Below are 26,199 nucleotides of genomic sequence, written 5' to 3' on the forward strand. Positions count from 1 at the left end.
TGTTTTATGGCACAAAGTGTGTTCTATTTTAGTAAATGTTCAGTATACGCTTGAAAAGAAAGTATATTGTGCCACTGTTGGCTGGAGTGTTCCATAAATGACAACTAGGTCAAACTGAAAGTATCTTCGAATGTTCTGTATCCTTCCTGATTTTGTCTATTCTACTAATCATTGAAAGAGAGATGTTAAGGTCTCTGACTCTAATTGTGGATTTGGCTATTTCTTCTTTCAATTAAAATAGTTTTTGCTTTATGTATTTTGAAGCTCTGTTTGTAGGTGCATAGCATTTAGGATTGTTATATCTTCTTGAAAAACAGATCACTTCATCACTATAAAATAACACTCTATTCCTTTCAAAATTCTGTGCTCTAGAATCTACTCTGTCTGACATTATGGTAGCAACTCAAGCATCCCTTTGATTTGTAATAGTATATGTTTTTCCATTCTTGGACTTTCTACTTGTTGGAGTTTTCCTATATAGACTGCATAGAAATTTTATCCAGCCATCAATCACTTTTGTTTGTTATGTTTATACCTTTCATTTTAATGTGACTATAAAAATTTGTTTCTGCTTACATTTTCCAGCTTGCTGTTTTTTTACATATCCCCTTGCTCATTCTATCTTGCTTTTCATTTTGTTTTGTTTGGTTTGGTTTTGTGGAAACTGTAGCTTTACAATATATAGGTTTAACTTATCAGAGCCTACTTTCAAGCAATATTATAGCATTTTACATATGGTATGAGAACCTTTCAAAAGAATACTTGCATCCAACCCCACCCTTGTCTTAGTGTTGTAATATATTTTACTTTTCTGTGTGGTATAAAATCCATAAATGATTGTGATTATGTTCCCTTTGTATAATTGTATTTTAAATACATTTGAAAAAATCTTGAATATTTACCCATATATTTGCCATTTCCAGTGTTCTTCATTCTGCTGTATAAGTCCAAATTTCTAACTGGTACAATTCCTTCTCCATAAAGGACCTTTTTAAACTTCTGGCTTCCATTGTTTCTAAAGATAAATTTACTGTCCTTTTTTCTTCTTCTTCTATATAATTTTTCTTTTTTTCCTCTGGCTGTTTTAAACTTTTTTTTTCTCTGTATTAATAGTTTTAATAAATTTGATGGTAATGTCTCTTGGTATTTTTTTTTCTACGTGGGGTTAACTGTGATTCTTGGATTTTTGGATTTTGAGATTTCATCAAATTTGACAATTTTTTTACCTTTATTCAAATATTTCTTCTGTTTCCTCATCCGTTTTCTCCTCTTCCATGATTCTTTGACTGCTTGATATTGTTCAAGCCTCATTGATTCTCCGCTTTCCTTTTCAGTCTATTTTTTCTCTGTATTTCATTTTGCATTGTTCTATTACTGTCTTCAAATTCATCTAAATTTTCTTTTTCAGTGTCTTAGCTGCTGTTAATCCAATCTATTACATATAGCTACATTTTGTACATGGTATTCTTTATGGTTAGAAGTTAGATTTGGATCTCTCCTTCCATTTCTTTCCCCATCTTGGTTCATGCTTTCTTCTACCTTTTGAACACATGATGAATATTTAAAATAACTGTTTTAAGGTCTTGTCTACTGATTCTCTAATCTGTGTCATTTCTGTGTGTGTCTTTACTATGTTTTCTCTTGGTTATGCATTATATTTTCCTGCTTCTTTGCATGCCTGGTAATTTTTGATTGGATGCCAAACATTGTGAATTTTACATTGTTTGTTGCGGAATTTTTCTCTTCTTTTTCTCTTTCTGGTGTTCCTTAAATTTCTTCCTTAGCTTTTTTCTGGGATTCAGTTATGATAGTTGGAAACAGTGTGATCATTTTAAGGCTTGCTTTAAGTGTTAGGGTAATTCCACAAGTGCTTTTAGTCTATTTCTAATTTGGCCCCACTACTGGGCAATATACTTCTGACTGCACTACTCAATGCCCTGTGTATTAGGAGGTGTCTCCACCTGGGCTGGTGGGAACATGAACTTTACCTGGCACTACTGCTTTCTGTTGGTTATTTCCTTGGCCTTGGTTGTTTCATTACATACATGTGCTATCAACCAAAGACTTTAGGGAAATCCTTGTTCATATTTCCACAGTCCTCTCTCTATGCAGCTCTCCTCTCTGGTACTCTGTGCTGTGAATTCTAGCAGCTTTGGCCTTCGCAAACTCTGAATTCTGTCTCCTTAACTCAGGGAGACTCCTAGGCTTTGTTTTAATTTTTCCTTCTGGATCTTGGCCTGGAAATTCTCTCCAGAGAGTATGCTGGGGCAGTAGTAGGGCTTGCCTCATTTATTTCTCTTCTTTTATAGATGACCACTCTATGTTGTCTATTGTTCAGTGTCTGATAACTGTTGTTTCATATATTTTTTTCTGGTGTTCTAGTTGTTTAAGTCAAGAAGATAAATCCCATCTTTGGTTGAAAGCAGAAGTTCAGATATACTGCTTGTAACAACTTGTATTATCTTCTTCCTTATGTAGATAAATTGGTTTGGAGAAACATTATTGTTTTTTTCCTTTTAGGAGCCTTGCCTCAATCCTGAACTTAAAGGCTGGGAATCAATTATAGTCCAAACTGAATGAGCTCATTAGATAGTTTCAAGAAATAATGTTCAAGCCAAATCTGTGCCTTAAAATGCCCACAGAAGTTGGGGCTGGCAGATATGGTCTTGTGATTAATAAGATAATTTCATTTGGTGTAAAAAAAAAAGGTGTCTTTAGTTCCACCTCTTTTAAATTTGTAAACCCATGATTCAATATATTTTTGTGTAGGTATATGAACTGAAAGCCTGTCCATCTATTATAGAAAATAAGATACTCTATTTTATATAAATGATATTTTCCAAATTACAAAAATAACATTAATAAGTAAATTAAAATCTATGTCTCCTCCATCTCTCCAATAAATTTTCCAGAATAAATTCAATGTCAGTGTTTCTTTCTTTCTTTTTTTTTTTTTTTTGCCCATTCTGTTGCCCAGGCTGGAGTGCAGTGGTGTGATCTTAGCTCACTGTAACCTCTGCCTCCTGGGTTCAAATGATTCTCGTGCCTCAGCCTCCTGAGTAGCTGGGACTACAGGCACGCACCACCATGCCTGGCTAATTTTTGTATTTTTAGGAGAGATAGGGTTTTACCACATTGGCCAGGCTGGTCTGGAACTCCTGGCCTCAACTGATCCACCTGCCTTGGCCTCCCAAAGTGCTGGGATAACAGATGTGAGCCACTGCGCCAAGCCTGTGTTTCTATTTCTGTATGAATTGCAACTAGATTTTTAAAATTTAATATAGTGTGATATCTTAATACACATAAAGCTTATTCTTTCTGTTAAATAGGTGCATTTTATTCCATTTTCTAAATGGTGTGGTTTTATTACAAAGATCTAGTGGTGACTTTATTAGATAATTGGCTCTATTTTCTTTTAAGTTCAGGGATACATGTGCGGATTTGTTATATAGGTAAACATGCATTACGGGGGTTTGTTGTACAGATTATTTCATCACCCAGGTATTAAACCTAGTACTCACTACTTGTTTTTCCTGATCCTCTCCCTCCTTCCACCCGCAGCCTCCGATAGGCCCCAGGGTATGTTGTTCCCCTCCATGTGTTCATGTGTTATCACCATTTAGCTCTCACTTTAAGTGAGAATTCAGCAGTATTTGGTTTTATGTTCCTGTGTTAGTTTGCTAAGAATAATGGCCTCCAGCCAGTATTACTGCAGCACTACACTATTGTGTGGGACTCTGAACTCTGGAGCCTAGGCTGTGTTAGAAAGTTATCCAGATTATTTACTGGATAATTTTTACATGTACACATCCATGTCCCTGCAAAGGATACAATCTCCTTCTTGTTTTATGGCTGAATAGCATCCCATGGTGTATATGTATCACCTTTTCTTTATCTAGTCTATCACTGAGGGGCATTCGGGTTGATTCCATGTCTTTGCTACTGTGAATAGTGCTGCAATGAACATGGGCATGCATGTGTCTTTATAATACAACAATTTCTATTCCTTTGGGTATATATCCAGTTATGGGATTGCTGGGTTGAATAGTATTCCCATCTTTAGGTCTTTGAGGAATTGCCACACTGTCTTCCACAATGGTTGAACTAATTTACACTCCCATCAGCAGTGAGTAAGTGTTCCTTTTTCTCCACAACCTCACCAGTATCTTTTGAATAATGGCCATTCTGATTGGTGTGAGATGGTATCTCATTGTAGTTTTGATTTGCATTTCTATAATGATCAGTGATGTTAAGCTTTTTTTCATATGACTGTTGGTCACATGTATGTCTTCTTTTGAGAAGTGTCTGTTCATTTCATTTGCCCACTTTTTAATAGCATTATTTGTTTTGTTCTTGTAACTTTAAGTTTCTTATAGATGCTGGATATTAGACCTTTGTCAGACGCATAGTTTGCAAAAATTTTCTCCCATTCTGTAGGTTGTTTACTCTGTTGATGGTTTCTTTTCCTGTGCAGAAGCTCTTTAGTTTAATTAGATCCCATATGTCAATTTTTGCTTTTGTTGCCACTGCTTTTGGCATCTTCATCATTAAATCTTTGCCTGTGCCTATGTCCTGAATGGTATTGCCTAGGTTGTATTCCAGGATTTTTATAGTTTTGGGTTTTACGTTTAAGTCTTTAATCCATCTTGAGTTAATTTTTGTATATGGTGAGAGGAATGGGTCCAGTTTCATTCTTCTGCATATGGCTAGCCAGTTCTCCCAGAACCATTTATTGAATATGGAATCCTTCCCATTACTTGTTTTTGTCGGGTTTGTCAAGGATCAGATACTTGTAAGTGGGCAGTCTTATTTCTGGGTTCTCTATTCTGTTCTATTGATCTCTGTGTCTGTTCTTGTACCAGTACCATGCTGCTTTGGTTACTGCAGCCCTGTAGTATAGTTTGAAGTCAGGCAGTGTAATGGATAATTGGCTCTATTTTCTATTTATTATTAGAATTATGAGATGTGGGCTAAAGATAAGTTATTTTCAAACTAAAATTGTCATCTTCAGAAAACATACCAAAACTGTATTTTACCATACAGTTAAGATTTTACTAATCACCATGTAGTAAGTCCCATCATTAAGACAGTAAATTTACATTTTAAAAACCATTTATTTTAAAGGGCACACAAGGAAATGATATTGCTCAAAAAGTTGGGATAGTTTGAAAGTGCTTAATTGAGATTTTTTTTCCTCTAATGGGCAAAATGGGCATCAGGGATTAACAACTTTTCTTTTTCAATTTTTCCCAGTATTACTGCAGCATTACACTATTGTGTGGAACTCTGAACTCTGGAGCCTAGGCTGTGTTAGAAAGCTATCCAAATTATTTCTTGAGGAGAATTTTTACATGTACACAGATATCCCTTAAGTCCACCTACAGACTTGAAATGACAGTGTTCAATTCAGGCTCATGTCTATATCAAGTAACTAAATTTTCAAAAATGGATGCCAATTCTTCCCCCAGCCTGGTTGTCTGTCATAGCTCTGCTCTGCACTTACTTGACAACACAGGCATATGTCATTGAGTATAATGATGATCTTAGTGCTGCTCAGTACCTCTCACAAGCTGTTGAGTGAAATAATATTTGGAATGTCAAAAGAGTATGTAGTTAATGTATTCATCTACATCTGTGCTGTGTAATACAGCCACATGTGGATATTGAGCACTTGAGATGTGGCTGGTGCCACATGCTGAAATCATAGTATTTTAGATAAATTGCATTAAATAAACTACATAAAGTAAATTTTTCGTTATTTCTACTTTTTAAAAGTGATTAGAAAAGTTTAAATTACATACATGACTCTCATTACATTTCTATTAGACTGTGCTGATCTAGATAGCAGGAAAACCTATCCTTGAATTAAACTATGCAGTCAGATAGCTGCACACCCAGAGCACAACACATTGCTGTCTCCAAAACTGCTTTTGTTTAGTTATGTTATCGTACTGGAACACTGGTCTATAATGAGGGCAACAGTAGACTTATGAAACTCAGTAGATTTAATGTAAAAGTGCGGCTGAAATCTTTATCATATTACACACATGGTCTCCTCACTCCGTGAATCCTGGAGGAAGTGTATTTGTGGCAGCCCACCGAGAACATTTGTGCTCCTCTGTGACTACTGCTTTGCTTTTGTCTTTGGACAATATGACTTAGAGTGTAATTGATTTTTAAAGAAGCATGGGAAAGATCTTTCTTCTTTCATGGGCTGGCTGCTTAACTAATAGAGTCAAATTTGTTTCAGACTTTAAGCAAATGTGCATGATTTTAAAGCATACATTTCATGTAGGTCCTCATTTGTAGCTCTACCTTACTTTTCTATCATAATTTCCCATTTGCTTTGATAGCCTCATCAAAAAAAACTCATTGCATTAGAACAAGGTTGTGTATAAACACCAAATAATATCTGATATATAATAAATTATCAAAAACTAAACAATTATAGATGTTACTGAAGCAAAAAGGACTGTTTGTTTTACTGACTCAGGCTAAAAGAACTGTGCAAACCAATTAAAGTTATGAGCTTTGGTATTAGATTTGTGTCTCAATCTCAGCCCTTGTTTTTCCTCATTGCCTCAACTTCTGGGCCTGAGATTTTTCTTCTGTAACAATGGGATAATACTACTTATCCCATAGGATTCTTGTGAAAAAGAGCAATAACTGGCACGTTTTAAATTCTAATACATTGAACATATTGCTATTAACAGTATTCTTGTGGTTATGATTATTAGATATCCATCCTGATAAAATGTTTAAAAATTGAAACTGTTTAACCCTTTACTTGATTTTACCCGTGTCCTGGCAGACACAGTCTTATCCTGTAAAAATTTGAGTCATGATGTCTAGATAGTGAATATAACAGACTGACATATTTCCCTGATCTGTAAAAATGAATTCTCGTATACAATATATTGTTAGTATTGCTTAAGATATTAAACCTTGCTCTGTAACTGAATAATCTAAAAAATGAGTCTAACATTCACAAAAGCTCACTTGCATATTTCCCTGGCAACTGATTTTAAGGAATATTGTTGTCATATTTTCTTCTCTCAACATTTTTATGTATATATGAAATGCCAGAGAGGTGTGCTAATGCCTTTTACCACATGTTATATTATGTATAGGTTTCTTATTTATTTATTTATTTATTTGTTTATTTATTTATTGAGATGGAGTCTCGCACTTTCGCCCAGGCTGGAGTGCAGAGGCGCCATCTCGACTTACTGCAAGCTCCGCCTCCCGGGTTCACGCCATTCTCCTGCCTCATCCTCTCTGAGTAGCTGGGACTACAGGCGACCGCCACTATGCCCGGCTAATTTTTTGTATTTTTAGTAGAGACGGGGTTTCACCATGTTAGCCAGGACGGTCTCGATCTCCTGACTTCGTGATCCGCCTGCCTCGGCCTCCCAAAGTGCTGGGATTACAGGCGTGAGCCACTGCGCCCGGCCATGTATAGGTTTCTAAATTATAGGCAGTAACTCAAAATAAACATTAAGCCGTAAATGCATATGGAAGCCGCAATGTTCCTTGCTGAAAAAAATCCTGTATCTGGTTGTCTCTCCCCTCATCCATATGCCTGAAGGGAAAGGTGTCTTTTGAATTATCCTGTCAACCACATAGTTTTCCAGGCCTTCAATTCCTCTACATTCTTCAGGTAATTCTATTAATTATAACACATCTTCATTTGTGTGTCTGTGATATATTATATATATGTACATATAATATATAACATGAATAAATATAAATATATGAGATATATAAGCGTGAGAAGGGCAGTTGGACAAAATGTAAGAGATGAAGAGAAGTATTATTGTGGGTCTGTAGAGACTGCCTAGCCAGATGAAAAATACATTCTAACACTTAAATTCTAATACTAAAAACTTAAAACACTAAAACAGCTTCTAATACTAATCATAATACTAAGAGACCATATATTGCAGCAATGGGAATTTTAGCATAAAATGTCATCATGCCAAACAAAAAGAGACTTCGGAATAGTCTAGACTTTCTTTGAATATAAGTTAATTAAAAGGGTTACTGCTTTCCTTGATTAAATTCTTGGCTGTAATTAGCACAGTGGGTAAGACAAGAAACTCTGGATCAGGAGAAAATGACCATGTCACCTAAGAGTTCCTAATAGTCAAGGAACAGATTTCTCAGCAAAGTCAGATACATAACCATACTTTAAACAAAGAGATGTTATAAAGACTTCAGAACATGTAAGTGTTAACAGTACTGACACTGAATAAAGCAGAAAGTAGTCCAAGAAGAATGGGAAGCTCCAAAAATGAAGCACTGATTATGTGTTACAATTAATCACAATGAAAAACAGAACCAATTAAACAAAAACTAATGGTGTTCACTGCATTAAATATTCTCATTTTCAAAAAGTATGCATGCAGAAATTCTACACTGGTCAGCCTGATGACAATTTCTGTAAGAGTTGTAGAGAGAATTTTTATTACATTCATAGAGAAGCAATGATTACATAAGGCCATTTGGAGTTTCAGGTCACCACAAATGAAAATCAATTAAAAAATAAGATTATGTGATTAATAGATTAGGGAAATATTTTAGACATAATTTGCATGTTGATGTCAGCAGAGAATCTTGTTAAATCCTTGTTGATAAGGTAGAGAAATATGAGTTAATAGGTTCACTTTGGTGACTGAACACTCAAAAGTATTGCTATCAGCCTAGAGAGAGGTGTCTAGTAGCCTAGTAAAGTGTAAAGTACTTGCCGTGTGATATGGTTTTGCTGTGTCCCCATCCAAGTCTCATCTTGAATTGTAGCTCCCATAATTCCCATATGTTGTGGGAGGGACCCAGCGGGAGGTAAGTGAATCATGGGGGTGGGTCTTTCCCATGCTGTTCTTGGGATAGTGAATAAGTCACATAAGATCTGATGGTTTTATAAAGAGGCATTCCCCTGCACACACTCTCTTGTTTGCCACTATGTAAGACGTGACTTCGTTCCTCCTTCACCTTCTGCCATGATTGTGAGGCCTCCCCAGCCATGTGAAACTGTGAGTCAAACCTCTTTCCTTTATAAATTACCTAGTCTTGGGTATGTACTTATCAGCAGTATGAGAACAGACTAATACAGTAAATCGGTACCAGTAGAGTGGGATACTGCTATAAAGATACCCAAAAATGTGAAAGCGACTTTGGAACTGGGTAACAGGCAGAGGCTGGAACAGTTTGGACGGCTCAGAAGGGGACAGAAAGATGTGGGAAAGTTTGGAACTTCCTAGAGACTTGTTGAATGGGTTTGACCAGAATGCTGATAGCGATAAGGACAATAAAGTCTGGGTTGAGGTGGCCTCAGATGGAGGTGAGGAACTTGTTGAGAACTGGCATAAAAGTGACTCTTGCTATGTTTTAGCAAAGAGACTGGTGGCATTTTGCCCCTGCCCTAAAGATTTGTGGAACTTCGAATTTGAGAGAGATGATTTAGGGCATCTGATGGAAGAAATTTCTAAGCGGCAAAACATTCAAGAGGTGACTTGGGTAGTGTTAAAAGCATTGTTTTATGTATTCACAAGGATATGGTTTGGAATTGGAACTTATGTTTAAAAGGAAGCAGAGCATAAAAGCTCAGAAAATTTGCAGCCTGATAATACAATAGAAAAGAAAAACCCATTTTTCTGAGGAGAAATTCAAGCCAGCTGCAGAAATTTGCGTAAGGAGAAGCCAAATGTTAATAGCCAAAACAACGGGGAAAATGTCTCCAGAGCCTGTCAGAGGTCTCCACAGCAGCCCCTCCCATTACAGGCCCAGAAACCTAGGAGAAAAAATGGTTTCATGCGCTGGGCCCAGGGCCTGACTGCTTTGTGCAATCTTGGGACTTGGTGCCCTGAGTCCCAGCCATGGCTAAAAGGGGCCAACATAGATCTCAGGCCATTGCTTCAGAGGGTGCAAGCCCCAAGCCTTGGTGGCTTCCACATGGTGTTGGGACTACGGGTGCACAGACGTCAAGAATTGAGGTTTGGGAACCTCCACGTAGATTTCAGAGGATGTATCAAAATGTCTGAATGTCTAGGCAAAGATGTGCTTCAGGGGCAGAGCCCTCATGGAGAACCTCTGCTAGGGCAGTGTGGAAGGGAAATGTGGGGTGGGAGCCCCCCATACAGAGTTCCCACTGGGGCACCACGTAGTGGAGCTGTGAGAAGAGGGCCCCTGTTCTCCAGACCTCAGAATGGTAAATCCACTGACAGCGTGCACCATGCACCTAGAAAAGCTGCAGACACTCAACGCCCGCCCATGAAAGCAGCCAGAATGGGGGCTGTACCCTGCAAGGTCACAGCAGCAGAGCTGCCCAAGACCATAGAACCCCACCTCTTGCATCAGCGTGACCTGGGATGTGAGACATGGAGTCAAAGGACATCTTTTGGAACTTTAAGGTTTAATGACTGCCCTATTAGAATCTGGACTTGCAAGGGGCCTGTAGCCCCTTTGTTTTGGCCAATTTCTGCCATTTCGAATGGTTATATTTACCCAATGCCTGGACCCCCATTGTATCTGGGAAGTACCTAACTTGCTTTTGATTTTACAGGCTCATAGGCAGAAGGGACTTGCCTGGTCTCAAATGAGACTTTGAACTGTGGACTTCTGAGTTAATGCTGAAATGAGTTAAGACTTTGGGGGACTGTTGGGAAGGCATGATTGGTTTTGAAATGTGAAGACATGAGATCTGGGAGGGGCTGGGGTAGAATGATATGGTTTGGCTGCATCCCCACCCAAATCTCATCTTGAATTGATGAGATCCCATAATTCCCATGTCGTGGGAGGGATCTGGTGATAGGTAATTGAATCATGGGAGTGGGTCTTTCCTGTGCTGCTTTCATGATAGTGAATAAGTCTCATGAGATCTGATGGTTTTATAAAGGGGAGTTCCCCTGCACACACTCTCTTGCCTGCCACCATGTAAGATGTGACTTTGATCCTCCTTTGCCTTCTGCCATGATTGTAAGGCCTCCTCAGCCATGTGAAACTGTGAGTTAATTAAACGTCTTTTTAAATATAAATTACCCAGTCTCGAGTATGTCTTTATTAGCAGTGTGAGAACAGACTAATATACTATGTTCTATGACAGATAAGAGATATAAAAGACATATTTATTAAATTTGCAAATGACACAAAGCTGGGAAGAATGGTTAACAGAATGTATGAAAGATTCAAATGCAAAACTATCTCCATAGATAAATGAGTTGAGATAAAAAAGAATCAGCTACATAATTAGAGGATGGGAGAGACCAACCTTAGTCAAAATCCATACAGGGTATTTCAATGTGAGCCAATAGTTGGACATGACTGTCAAAATGCTTATGGAAGCTTAGGCTGAATGGATGAAAATATTGTGCCAGGAATTATGGAAAGGAGATAATGGTTTCATGGACTGTTCAGACCATAACTGGAATATTGCTTTAAACAAAATGGAAAGGGGATGACTGGAGATATTCAATAACTGCAGACATCAATAAAGGGTGATAGGCCAGGTGTGGTGGCTCACGCCTATAATCACAGCACTTTGGGAGGCAGAGGTGAGTGGATTACTGGAGGTCAGGAGTTCAAGACCACCCTGGCCACCATGGTGAAACCCCATCTCTACTAAAAATATAAAATTAGCCGGTCGTGGTAGCAGAGGCCTGTAATCCCAGCTACTCGGGAGGCTGAGGCAGGAGAATGGCTTGAACCCAGGAGGCAGAGGTTGCAGTGAGCCAAGATGGCGCCATTGCACTCCAGCCTGGGCAAAAAGAGTGAAACTCCATCTCAAAAAAAATTAATTGAAAAAAAAAAAGGGTGATAGATTTGGTGAAAATCTTGGAAACCATCTTATGCATCATGAGTAAGTCAAATTTTGAAAACTGAATCATGACTTCCCATTGACTTTGAGACTTTCATAACTTAAGTCTTAGCCAATAGTTCAACTGCAGAAAAGTGCCTTTCATCCGATTTTGGTCACATACATTCATCTTCTAAGTTCTCATTTAGTATCTTCATCTCTCATTATGGTTTTCAATGATAAATTTTAGTGTTCATATTTCAGTTCCCCAAAAAGACTGTAAACTCTGAGGCATGGGAGATCAAAAGCCAGGCAGTTGTCAGAATCTTGCCAGTGTAAATTGGCTTTAACCTAACAGAAATGATTCTTTTGGCATCACATTTGGGTGCCTCTATTTCCTCTCATCATAAATCTTTCTTCTACTCACTTCTTCATAGTAAAACCAAGAAGTCTGTGCTATCACTCTAACAGCACCAAGAACAGATATACTAGTGCAATATTATACACATAATAGGCGCTCCATTAATGCTTGCCAAATGAATAAAGACTGTTCCTATAAATTTTTTTTGAAAAAAAAATCGTCTAGATGCAGTAAAGCTTTTTAATTTGCCAAAGAACAGAATACCTACCTAATAAAATAACTCTCAAATTCAATATTCTATAGAAATACAATCTACCAATGTGTTACAGAGGAGTTTTATCTCATGTAATATGCAGGAATTTGAAACCAAAAGTTGGTTCAACAATAGACAATTTGAAAATAAATTCTGTAACTGTGCCATAACTTACTTGCATTCCTCTTTCCAATCTCTAGATGTTGATATGCTAATGGAGATGTAATATAGTTACTGCTCTAGTTTAAACCAGATACTTAAAATTGAAGAAGCTGCCTACTTGTTGAAGCTATTACCCTAATACTAGTAAAACTAATTGACCATTAGATGTAAAAGGGGCCTCGGATATTATCTAGTACATTTATCTCACAGATCAGTAAACAAATGAAACTTTATTCTAAAGATCACAAAGACAATTAGTTGCTAGGCCCGATTTTTAGTCCAGTCCTTTTCAAATGTGGTTTTGACTTGCATACGGACAAGGATGATGGTAAAAGACAGGAAACATTTCAAGTCCTAGGAGAAATGAGATTTTCTCCACTACTTTCTTTGCTCCCCACAGATTTAAGTAAGTTCTAAGAAGTCCCTACAGATGGGAGTAACTGAAGTGCTTCCTTTGCACGTTTTTGAGATTTGGAGAATTTAAGAGGTTCTAAGACCTATGTAAAATTTCAACTCAATTACATATTTTTTGGTTCATTATCTATCCACCAATTCTTCCTTCCATTAAACCACTAGATCTGAAAAAGTCCTTAGAAACTGCCTAATAGTGGTAGATATTTCGTTTCACTGATCAAAAACCTGAGGCTCAAAAGCAAATGTAAATTTATATTTCATAAAAATCTTGGGGGAAAAGATAAGTTCTATCCCATTAGAGAGGGAGTAGTGCAGTTAGAAATACAACACCGAACTCCTGAAACCAAACATCAAGTATCCTTAAACAAGATAATGGAATTGTGATTTTTTTCTCTTTTCAACAACATGAAACTTCACGCTATGCTGTATAACATATCACACATAATTAAATTACACAATAATCACATACCGTATTAATAAGAGGTTAAGTGTAATATAATAAAATGGTCATCTCACAGCGCCAGACTGCCCTCTCTGTAAAACTGTGAGATACTGAATACCTAGATATTTCGACCTTTTCTCTAACAAGTTATCCTCCAAGGCTACTTCATCGAGGCAAAAATACATTTTATTTATTAAAAGTCCCAGTATATAGGTATACTTAATTAATACTGAGTATTCCCCATTCTTGTTTCAAGTGATAGTCTTTGCTTATCCACATACCTAGGAGGCTGGGGAGGCTCCTTCAAGTCACTGGGTATGAGGTTATAAATGCACTCAGAAGGGCACGTTGGATCCATGGCCACCAAATGACTCCTTAAAAGCTACTCTCCTCAACTTTTTTCTCCCTGTCTCACTAGCTCCGTCCCTTTCTTCACTGCTTCCCCTTTCTTACTTCTTCGCCCTCTCAAGGACCACGGGTTCTCTCCTTCACATCGTCCCCTTTTAACCCCCTCTTAGCAGTCCTCTCTCGGGAAGAAAACACCCTATTTCTCTCCGGATTGCTAAGCGTCGTTGACTGTGCGGTTGCCTTGAAAACCGTTACTAGGCAACGAGGCAGAGGCAGGCGGCACAGCAAACTAGGTCTCCCCTCTTCCCTCTTTCTGCAGCGCCTTCTGCTAGAGAAGCTCATTTGGAAGCCACTGTTTTTACGTGCCTTTGAAAGTTAACAGGGTGAAAATGGTGCCCCCTTAAAAACTGTGCTCTTTTCTATTTCTGTGTATCTGGGGAAAAAGAAAAATCCTACTAGAGACAGGGCAAAGCGCAGCTGGTGCGCACGCGTCACACAATAAGGTTTTTGTGAGCAAGCCCCAATCCCGGTGTGGGCGGAGCGAGCGGCTGAGACCACGAGGACGCAAGGCCAACGCCGCCAGGGGAACGAGGGAGGGGAGGAGCCTGAGGAGCTCGGAGTGCTCGGATAGGCTACAGTGAGAGAGGAGAGTCACGTGCCGCGCGCGAGGCCGCTCGGGGCGTGGAGCGGAGGCACGCTGGCCGCCGCAGGCACAGGCGCAGAGTCCACTGCGCGGGGGCGGGACCGGGGAGCTAGGTGGAGGTACGGTGCTCCGTCTCCCGTGGAGGCTTTAGCGGCTCGTGGACACTGCTCCCCCATTTCCTTTCATTTCCCCCGTCTTCTCAGTGAGATTTCTTTGGTGAGTTATTGGAGGAGAAAGGAAGGAAAACTAGAAGCCAGCCCGCTCCCATCGCATGCCTTTCCCCGCACCGTCCCTTCCCCTTTCCGCTACTCGCTGGTCATCTCAACTCTGCGCGCATTTTTCCTGCTGCTTCTGGTCGAGGCTCCTCGGAACCCCGCGCAGCCCTGCCCGCCACCTGTGTGAGTGCGCGCCCGGGGCCCGCGGCCCGCGGCCTCCTCTGCCTGCTGCGCTCGCCCTCCCGCCCCTGCGCCCGGGACCGCCCCTTGGGCGGTCCTCGGGGTCGGCTCTGCGCCTGCTCTTCCCCGGGTCAGGACCCATCCTCTAGGTCGTTCTCCAGGAAGCAGTGGACCTGCTCTTTGTAAATGAGCAGCCTAAACTAAGAGGAGAAGCCTTTTAAGTGGGCCTTTACGTTTTTGTCTAGTTTTTGGTATCCCTTGTTGGAAAATTGTCTTCTGAAAAGCGGTTTTATTCCTTTTTGTTCCACCTGGTCACCCGTAAATCTGTGCACATGGGCCTGCCGTAGGAAAGTAATTTAGACGCTTTTACCCGAGTGTTTAAAAGACATTTTGGTAATACGATTTGGGGAGGAAGATGGATGCCTCTGAACCACCGGTACGGAGGCCACTCTGCCCGAAGGAAATAAAGCTTCCCGGAGAGGAGAGAAAACACACTTGAGTCTGGGTTTCTCACTGCCTGGTTGGCTGGCGGAGAGATTGAAACAATACAATGGCCTGGTGAACCTTTTAGTTCCTGTATAAAAAGGCTTTACTGAATGTGTAGATCCTTACTTTGGGCTCTTACTGAATTTCACTACATAAGAATACGTTGTTTTTCTTTCTTTTTTTTTTTTGTATACAGTTGATTATAATTTTTGTCCCAGACGCTTGGGGAAAACTCTCCAGATTTCTTCACATCAGATTGTCTTCCAAAACATTTTATATAGATAGATCTGTAGATCTATATTTAGATCTAGATCCAAATCTGTATCGCTTTGCCCCTTTCTTTTCGCCCTTGAGTATTTTGTTTGGGGTTTCTGTTTAGCAAGTATAGAGAAAAAATTTGGCGGGAAACCTCCTGTATGTACGAAGATTCGAACCGAGGACTCATGGAACTCATGGAATGATAACAGCATTAGCCAAGTGGATAGTCATTGGCTAAAGCATATGAATTTTCTAATTAGAAGGAACACCTTGAGACTATTTGTGTTAATCAGTTCCTGAAATAGCAAGTAAGGGCAAAACATGATTTCTGCAGTTAGCACCAACTGGTCTTAGGTAGCCTTGATGTTCTGGGGTTACTGAAATAAAATAATTTCACTGATGTCTGTATATTTATTATGCTTTAAAAAATGCTAAACAATTTGTGCAAGACGTCACTGTGGTATAGTTAGTTTACAGTCATGAGCAGGTTAAATTTGGAAAAACTTCTTTTTTCTTAGACATTTGATCTGCAATTCTCCTTGCCTTTTGAAAGTGTGTTTAAGCAAAATTATTTCTAGTTTTTATAATTCTCTTGAAATGACAGTTCAAAAAAATGCCTGTGTCCACCGCACGTCCACAGGGAATTAACTGGTATATACCTACAGGGATGAACAAACTGTCTGTAAAGGATTAGACAGTAAATATTTCAGGCCTTTTTAGGCCAAGTGGTTATGTTGCAACTACTCAGTTTTGCCATTGTAGCTCAAAAGCAGCCAAAGACGGTACTGAACAAATGTATGAGCACATGAATGATTGAAGTTGTGCTTCAGAGAAACTTGTTTTATAAAAACGATGGTGGGCCAGATTTAGCCTGTGGATTGTAGTTTGCACAGATCCTAGATCCCGGTATATAATGGTTTGCCTGTGATGTACATAAACAAATGAGGGTTTTTTTTTTTTTTTGGCGAAGGATTATTTTAATCTATTTAAATAAAATGGGTGTAGATGAGGATATAAGACAATTGGAAGGTAAATAAAGCCTTTATAAAGACAGTTTCTTTATAATTCTCAAAGTTATAGAATTGTGGATACTTAAGTTTTTTCAGTTAAATATTTGAAATCATTAAGAACATGTCTAACAGCAGAAGTCTAACGGCAGAAAAAGCTTAGCTTTGATAGTAATATAAAGACTAAGCGATGAACTTGCAAAATTAATTGTTTTAGTTGTAAGATCCTTGTGATTACAGAACAATACTGGATTGTGTGGTCCTTCCATCTTCACCTGTATTTCATGGCAAGTGGGAGGCCCTCTTAATGAAGGGTTTGAGAGAATTTTTGGTCAGAAGTCAGAAGCAGTAGAGCTTAACCTCCTTTTGGCTAGTTTGTGTCCTGATATGCAGTTGGTTCTCCATATCTGTGAATTTCCCATTCTCAGATTCAACTAATTACAGATTGAAAATATTTTAAATTTTTAGCTGGGCGCAGTGGCTCATACCTGCAATCCTAGCACTTTTTGAAGGCCAAGGCAGGAAGATTGCTTGAGCCCAGGAGTTGGAGACCAGCCTGGGGAACATGGCGAAACCCCCTCTCTACTAAAAATACTAAAATTAGCTGGGTGTGGTGGTGCGTGCCTTTAGTCCCAGCTACTTTGGAGGCTGAGATGGGAGGATCGCTTGAGCCTAGGAAGTCAAGGCTGTAGTGAGCCAAAATTGTGCCACTGCACTCCAACCTGGGCAACAGAGTGGAAGCCTGTCTGAAAAACAAACAAAAACACGAAAATAATGGAACGGCAAAAATACCACAAACAAAAAAGAAAATTAGTACAATAGCTCTGTACCTAGCATTTGCATTGTATTATGTATTATGAGTTATTCAGAGATGATTTAAGGTATACAGGAGGATGTGCACAGGTTATATGCAAATACTACACCATTTTATATAAAGGACTTGCACATCTGCAGATTTTTCTCCCTCTAAAGTCGGTCCTATTAACTGCTAATTATCCAATATCCCTCTCAATGCTTAATCCAAATAATTGTTAAACACATTAAAGAGAAGAGTATCAAGACCGAAAGCCCTGGAGTGCACTACCAGAAATTTCCTTCTATTCAACAGAACCATTTTTATGATCATTCAACAATATCCTCAAATCTTTTTTTCCATTTCTCCGTGAATTAAAAAAATTTTAAATGAACCATGGATAATGCTTTGGTGAAGTTCATATATATGCCTTCTATGTATATTCCTGAGTGGCCATTGCAGCAGACGTTCTCAAAAAGGAAATGAGGATGTCTTTTCCTCATTTGGTTGGTTAAAAAATGTTGAGCCCCTAAAATCAATTTGTGGTTAAATGTTACAAAACAAAATTTAGTATGTAGCTAGCTTAAAATAGAATATATCTTTATTGTTCTTTAGAAATAATATATATTATAGCACTTAACTGCCTTCTGCTAGTCTAAGGAACATGTTTGTGGGAAATAATATTGATACAGAATTTACAAATTGAACTGTCATAATTTTCTTTTAAAAATATATATATATTTATATATCTATGTATTGCTACCCCAAAGTCTTGAAAAAGGGAAGTGAAGTAAAATTTAAAAACAAGAGGGTAGAGGGGAACTAACATATAGGAAAAGTAAGATTGCAAAACATAAGGTGAAGGTAACATAATGTTTGCCTTACAATCTACTTTTAATGAAGTTGATGTTAAGCATGGTAGCAAGCAATATAAAGCGGAAGAAAAGATGAAAGATTTACTGGGCCGGTGTGGTGGTTCATGCCTCTAATCCCAGCACTTTGGGAGGCCAAGGTGGGAGGATTGCTTGAGTTCAGGAGTTCAAGATCAGTCTGGGCAACATGATGAAAACCTGTCTCTACAAAACCTACAAAAATTAGCTGGGTGTGGTGATGCACACCTGGTGGGAGGACCACCTGAGCCCAGGAGGTTGAGGCTGCAGTGAGCTGAGATCATGCCACTGCACTCCAGCCTGGGTGACAGTGGAAGACCCTTTCTCAAAAAAAAAAAAAAAACATTACTGCTCATGAAAACCATCTACTCAGATTATATACAATTATTACTGATACAGGTATCAGAAAGTTATGTATTGCAAACTCAAAAAGAAGAGACTGTAATGTTACAAGCAAAAGCTTCCTGAATAGGAGGTTAATCAGACTGTTTTATATAAATGCCCTAAAAGCAGTTTGTGCTTTTAAAGTCCAGTACCAGAATATGGTTTAATAAAATAAATTGATGTTATGGTTCAAGTATATAATTCTTTCTGGTCCCTGGTTTACTTCAGGGAAAGGATTAGACTGTACATGGCAAAACAGTTGTTGATTCATGGGTGAACACCACTGTATTCTCTGAAGGTTTATAAACCAAACCATAAAAAAAATGCACCCTGCCTTGTACCTACATATTTGGGTTCAACTTATATATTCCTAGCCCATTGTCAGTGAGTGACAATGATTAATCTTACTGTAAATATTTTGTGCTAACCACTATGATATGTGCTTTGATTTTATTATAGACACTTATATAGCTAAGAGGTATCTTTTTGTGGCAAGAGTTTTATTTGGGCTTTTTATAGTGGATATTATTACACATGAATATATAGTGATTTTGATAGATAATACAGCCTAAAAAACAACTCAGACACTAATTTCATAGCTTTAGTCGACTAATTTTTTCCCCTCTGGTCATTATACAGCCAAATCATTAAAATTCCAGGTATCCTTCTGAAAGGTTTTATATTTGTTATTATTTGGTTTTTATTGCTTGGTGGTAGAAATTCCTTCAGTACTGTTTAGTGAAATTCTTTTTATAATGAGACACACATGTTTAAAAACTGTATCTTAATCTTCTAATAACAGATTTTGGGGAACCATATGAAAAGGGTCAATTTTTCTGTATTTTTAAAATTTCAGATGAGCTTTTCAAATAATAGACTAGCCTATATGTAGAATTTTATGATACTGTATACAGTTATGATTAACTTAAATTTTTTTCCATTATAGACTCCACGTTTTGCAAAGATCGGTTTTGCCTCAGAGTCAACAAACTCTTCGGATTGGTTCCAGTGTGTCCTATGTTTACAAGTCAGTGGAAATTAAGCACAACACATACAAATTGAAAAGTCAAATAAGGAAATGAATTACTTCCCTTGACGGCTCTAATTTTACTTGTAAGTTAAATTCAGAGTTAGCTTAAAATCATTTAAATGTTTAATTACAAAACAGAGTTTAAGTAGCATAGAAAGTAGCATAGAAAGTAGCATAGAAAGTCAGTATTACATGATTAAAAGTTTTCAGAACATATTTTAACATATGATCTAGTATTTAATATGGTTTAGTTGCATATTGGTTCTACCAGAGAACATGTGATAAGCCCCACTATGTGTCTGTGACATTACTTCAGGCAATTTACATGAACATTGCACAGGTATTATATTGCATTTTATGTAACTAAAAACTTTACTTGTCTGGCATACATTTTTGTTTTAATGGTGAGTATATTTCCAAAGACAAGGACTTGGTCAATATGGGAAATTATAGAGTTTCTTTGGATGCCAGAATAATTGTTTTCTCTCATCATTGGAAACATTCCTGAGGTTCTTGGCTGTCGCCCTGGGGTCTGGAAATTGAGTTAAATCTCTCCACTGATGATTATAGGGTTAGAAACAAAAGCGATGGTTCCATGCAGATAAGGTTATATGTAGCCTTTGACCTCATTGCTGATTATTAATTTTTCTTAACTATTTGTATAATATTATACCTTTCACCTTGGCTCTTTTTAGAGCCTTCAATATGAATAATATGTAACAATGATTCTTAATATGTGTGTAAAAGGCACATAAGAAAGAAAATGTCATAACTTTGTCCTGTAGTTTGGAAAACTAAGCATTTTATAAGCAAATATGTTATTTTATTCTGGTTTCCTGTTATGAATTCTATAAGAAATTTATGAGTAATATAGTCTATCACAATGTTCATATAACTGAAGAGAAATTAAATATAAAGAATATTGTTCAACTTTGTGAATTGCAAGTAGATAGCACTCCAACTCCAAATCATCTTTATATGTGATATAAACCGATAAACCATGAAATAATTTTCATTAAAAGATCTCAATATGAAAAGAAATAGTAATTTGATTTAGTATATATATACTTTTAAAAGCATCTACAATCTGGTACTTTGTGAATACAAGTTTCTGTTTTTTATAGTTACAAATTTTGTCAAAGTTTTGATTTTTCAGTGTCTCGAGATTTTAAAAGATGTCATTAAAAAGGATAATATGCAATATATAAGAATTTGGGTTGGAATACTTTTTTTAATTCCATAAGTTTGGAAGATTTTTAAACAGTTTATGTACCATGGGCATGGTTATATTCAATCCTACTGGGATTTTAACAATCTACTGTAATTAGTAACCAAATTATCTTTTGTTGTTTTTTGTTTGTTTTGTGTTTTGAAAAGGGCTAAAGCCAATTTTTAGGTTGGCTTGGGCAGAAAAGTGAAAAGAGAATGCTCCACTTTAACCGATGTCATCATCTGAAAAAGATAACACAGAAATGTTTTTCTAGTATACATGTTAAAACGGATAAACATGCACAGCAATTTCTTTCAAGAACCTTTGCACTTGCGGAATTGAGGAAGTCATGGTATTCAACCCACTCTCTTGTTGGAGACAAAAATATTATCCTGATGGGACCTCCTGGTGCTGGGAAAACAACAGTAGGCAGAATAATAGGTCAGAAACTAGGTTGTTGTGTCATAGATGTGGATGATGATATCCTTGAAAAAACCTGGAATATGAGTGTGTCTGAAAAATTACAGGATGTTGGTAATGAGCAATTTTTAGAAGAGGAAGGAAAAGCTGTGTTAAACTTCTCTGCATCTGGAAGTGTGATTTCCCTTACTGGTTCCAATCCAATGCATGATGCTAGCATGTGGCATCTGAAGAAAAATGGAATAATTGTATACCTGGATGTACCTCTACTAGATCTAATTCATCGTTTAAAATTAATGAAGACGGATAGGATTGTAGGTCAGAATTCTGGAACATCTGTGAAAGACTTACTTAAATTTAGAAGACAGTATTATAAGAAGTGGTATGATGCTCGTGTTTTCTGTGAAAGTGGGGCTTCCCCAGAGGAGGTAGCTGACAAAGTGCTGAATGCAATTAAAAGATACCAAGATGTGGACTCGGAAACATTCATTTCAACAAGACACGTTTGGCCTAAAGATGGTGAACAGAAGCTTTCAGCAAAATTCTTTAGTGAAGCTGTAATTGAGGGGTTGGCTTCTGATGGTGGACTCTTTGTTCCTGCGAAGGAGTTTCCAAAATTAAGCTGTGGGGAGTGGAAAAGCCTAGTAGGAGCAACCTACATAGAAAGAGCACAGATACTGTTGGAAAGATGTATCCATCCTGCAGACATACCTGCTGCCAGGTTGGGAGAAATGATTGAAACTGCTTATGGGGAAAACTTTGCCTGCTCAAAAATTGCTCCTGTCAGGCACCTTTCAGGCAACCAGTTCATCCTGGAGTTGTTTCATGGACCAACAGGATCATTTAAAGATTTGTCTTTACAGCTTATGCCTCATATTTTTGCACACTGTATCCCACCAAGTTGCAATTATGTGATACTTGTAGCTACTTCAGGAGACACAGGGAGTGCAGTCTTAAATGGTTTTAGTCGTCTTAATAAGAATGATAAGCAAAGGATAGCTGTGGTCGCATTTTTTCCTGAGAATGGAGTAAGTGATTTTCAAAAAGCACAAATAATTGGCAGTCAGAGAGAAAATGGATGGGCAGTGGGTGTTGAGTCAGATTTTGATTTTTGCCAGACAGCTATAAAAAGAATTTTTAACGATTCTGATTTTACTGGCTTTCTTACTGTGGAATATGGAACAATCTTAAGTTCGGCTAACTCCATAAACTGGGGCCGACTACTTCCGCAGGTAGTTTATCATGCTTCCGCATATCTTGATCTTATTAGTCAAGGATTTATTTCTTTTGGAAGCCCAGTCGATGTCTGTATTCCCACAGGAAACTTTGGTAACATTTTAGCAGCAGTGTATGCCAAAATGATGGGAATCCCGATTCGAAAATTTATCTGTGCCTCTAATCAGAACCATGTTTTGACTGATTTTATAAAAACAGGACATTATGATCTAAGGGAAAGAAAATTAGCACAAACCTTTTCGCCGTCGATAGATATTCTCAAATCTTCAAACCTAGAACGACATTTACACTTGATGGCTAATAAAGATGGACAACTAATGACAGAATTATTTAATCGATTAGAAAGTCAGCATCACTTCCAGATAGAAAAGGCTCTAGTTGAGAAACTTCAGCAGGATTTTATAGCTGACTGGTGCTCTGAGGGAGAGTGCCTAGCAGCTATTAACTCCACCTATAATACTTCAGGGTATATTTTGGATCCACACACTGCTGTTGCAAAAGTGGTTGCAGATAGGGTGCAAGACAAAAGTTGCCCTTTGATTATCTCATCTACAGCCCATTACTCAAAGTTTGCACCTGCTATCATGCAGGCTTTAAAGATTAAAGAAATCAATGAGACTTCATCAAGTCAGCTCTATTTACTGGGTTCATACAATGCATTACCTCCACTGCATGAGGCTTTATTAGAGAGAACAAAACAGCAAGAGAAGATGGAGTACCAGGTCTGTGCAGCTGATGTGAATGTCTTGAAGAGTCATGTGGAAAAACTTATCCAAAATCAATTCATATGAAAGCTTTCAGAGTAAATTTTCTTTTCTAGCTATAAGCATGCAATAATAAACCTCAAACACTGGTTTGGAGTACAGTAGCATTTTGTCTTTTATGTAAATATCTCTATATCTGTTTGGAATTTCAATAGTCTGATTTCTAGGGCTGACATTAGACCTCCATGGCACCTCCTCAGATCTTTAATCTGGAAGTGACAAAAGGTAACACAGTGCACGGACCTTTGAGCTATCATGCTTTTGCCTTGTGCTCATGAGGAGTGTATCGGTTTCCACTCCCACACCCTCACTGTTACGTGGACGAAAATGTCTGGTATACTATTTGGCAATTAAAATATTTAAGCCCAGTTTTCAGGTACTACATATGTAACTAGTGAATACTCTGTTGATTAGAAAGTTAATTTACCACTCAAAATGGCTAACTTGAATGGAGAAAGTAGTAAACTCTTCTGTTAGGATTCGGGCCAGTGTTTTTTGTTTGTTGTTTGATGCAGTTTCAGCTCACTGCAACCTCCGCCTCCCAGGTTCAAGTGATTCTCCTGCCTCATCCTCCCAAGTAGCTGGGATTACAGGCATGCACCACCACACACGGCTAATTTTTTTATTTTTAGTAGAGATGGGGTTTCACCATGTTTTCCAGGCTGATCTTGAACCTCTGACCTCAGGTGATCCACCCACCTCGGCCTCCCAAAGTGCTAGGATTGCAGGCGTAAGCCTCTTCACCTGGCTAGGGCCAGTGTTTTTAACCCTCCTCAAATTCCATTTTGGACTACAACTAATGTGTATCCGACGCTGTCCAAATTAAAGATGCACTCTGTCCTTCACTCTCCTTTGGATGTTTACGGTTAGGGTGACGATGTTTGAAAATCAAGACATAACTGAAATCCAGGATGAAACAGTAAGCAGAACTACTTAGAAGTGAATACAGAAATAAAATGATCTATTTCAAGAGGAAAGTTTTCCAAAATTAAGAGTACTTGAGTAGTCTCAATAGGAGTGTATTTGTAGACAGCAGTTTCCCTATATTATTTGGAGTCAATTCTTATATAATTTGTTGTTTGTTTCTTCATTGAACATTGTCTTTTTCTGGCAGCTGAAACTGCACACAACTGATACACATACTTAATTTGTATTCCTTTGTAGTAATACATTTTAACCATGATTTATGTTTGTGAATTTACTGGATGTTTTCTTTCTGAATTAAAGATTGTCAAGACCAATTAGTGTAATGGACTACTGTCAACCACAAGATGGCATTCCTAACATAATTTGTCTTTGATAATATTCAGTTTCATTTTCTGGGAGAACAACCTCCATGAAGAAATATATTGAAAGTTGTAATGAAGAAAACATTTTAATAGTTTAATAAGAGAAATTTGTTTTAATTTTTTTAAAATTAAACCAATTATATATTAACACCAGATCTCTGGCTTAGCTTCTAAAAAGGAGGTTCTAAATCCAAAAATTGAAAATCAGGAGCAGTTACAGGGAAAAAATGGAAGATTCAAAGTTCTGTTTGTTCATTATGTCTTTATTATTTTATCACTTACTTTTAAGGATATTTCAGTAGATGATATATTTAGAAACTGCATCTAAATATTCACTATACATAAGAATGCATTGTTTTGCCTGGCACGGTGGCTCACACCTGTAATCCCAGCACTTTGGGAGGCTGAGGCAGGCGGATCACCTGAAGTCAGGAGTTCGAGACCAGCCTGACCAACATGGAGAAACCCCGTCTCTACTAAAAATACAAAAAAATAGCCAGGCGTGGTGGCAGGCGCCTGTAGTCCCAGCTACTTGGGAGGCTGAGGCAGGAGAATGGCGTGAACCCGGGAGGCGGAGTTTGCAGTGAGCCGAGATCGCGCCACTGCACTCCAGCCTGGGCGACAGAGCGAGACTCTGTCTTAAAAAAAAAAAAAAAAAAATTAGCCAGGCATGGTGGTGCATGCCTGTAGTCCCAGCTACTCGGGAGGCTGAGGCTGGAGAATCACTTGAACCTGGGAGACGCAGTTTGCGGTTGAGCAGAGATCGCGCCATTGCACTCCAGCCTGGGCAACAAGAGCAAAACTCCATCTCAAAAAAAAAAAAAAAGCATTATTTTTCTGAAAGTGAGAGGAACAGTGTTTTAAAAAGACATGATTTCTGGCTGGGCGCAGTGGCTCACGCATGTAATCCCAGCACTTTGGGAGGCCAAGGAGGGCGGATCACCTGAGACCAGGAGTTCTAGATCAGCCTGGTGAAACCCCATCTCTACAAACAATACAAAAAATTAGCTGGACATGTTGGTGCACACCTGTAGTCCCAGCTACTTGGGAGACTGGGACACAAAAATCGCTTGAACCCACGAGGCAGAGGTTGCAGTGAGCCGAGATCACACCATGCACTCCAGCCTAGGCAACAGAGCAAGACTCTGTCTCAAAAAAATAAATAAAAAAGACATGATTTCTGCCTTCAAGAACTGTAGTTTACAAGACAACGCAAAAATTCAATCATACAAGCAAAAGAGTTATTGCAAGATGGTGTGTCAATAAGTGAAAAATGAGTGATACAGCTAAGTAGCATCATTCTCAGTAAACTATCGCAAGAACAAAAAACCAAACACCGCATATTCTCACTCATAGGTGGGAATTGAACAATGAGAACACATGGACACAGGAAGGGGAACATCACACTTCGGGGACTGTTGTGGGTTGGGGGGAGGGGGGAGGGATAGCATTGGGAGATATACCTAATGCTAGATGACGAGTTGGTGGGTGCAGCGCACCAGCATGGCACATGTATACATATGTAACTTACCTGCACATTGGGCACATGTACCATAAAACCTAAAGTATAATAATAATAATAATAAAAGAAAAAAAAAGAAAGGATTACAATGGAATAGTCAG

The 26,199-nt window shown here is 38.3% G+C and overlaps 2 protein-coding genes across 2 annotated transcripts in view; one reads left to right on the forward strand and one right to left on the reverse strand.

Annotated features, from left to right (window-relative positions):
* The window catches only part of ENKUR (enkurin, TRPC channel interacting protein), a 29,888-nt gene extending 15,504 nt beyond the window's left edge, over positions 1-14,384 (reverse strand). The window contains exon 1 of the mRNA XM_002833551.3: positions 13,705-14,384. Within this exon, the coding sequence (XP_002833597.3) occupies positions 13,705-13,781 (77 nt within the window). The 5' untranslated portion in view covers positions 13,782-14,384. The remainder of the gene's footprint in view (positions 1-13,704) is intronic.
* Positions 14,385-14,498: 114 nt separating this feature from the next.
* Positions 14,499-24,526, forward strand: THNSL1 (threonine synthase like 1; the record flags this gene model as incomplete). Its single annotated transcript, NM_001133248.1, is given in 3 exon segments — positions 14,499-14,630; positions 19,574-19,740; positions 21,035-24,526. A coding segment is annotated over 1 exon segment (2,232 nt). The 3' UTR covers positions 23,315-24,526.
* Positions 24,527-26,199: the final 1,673 nt, after the last annotated feature.

Source organism: Pongo abelii, chromosome 8 (genome assembly GCF_028885655.2).
Source record: "Pongo abelii isolate AG06213 chromosome 8, NHGRI_mPonAbe1-v2.0_pri, whole genome shotgun sequence".
Classification (NCBI taxonomy): Eukaryota; Metazoa; Chordata; class Mammalia; order Primates; family Hominidae; genus Pongo; species Pongo abelii.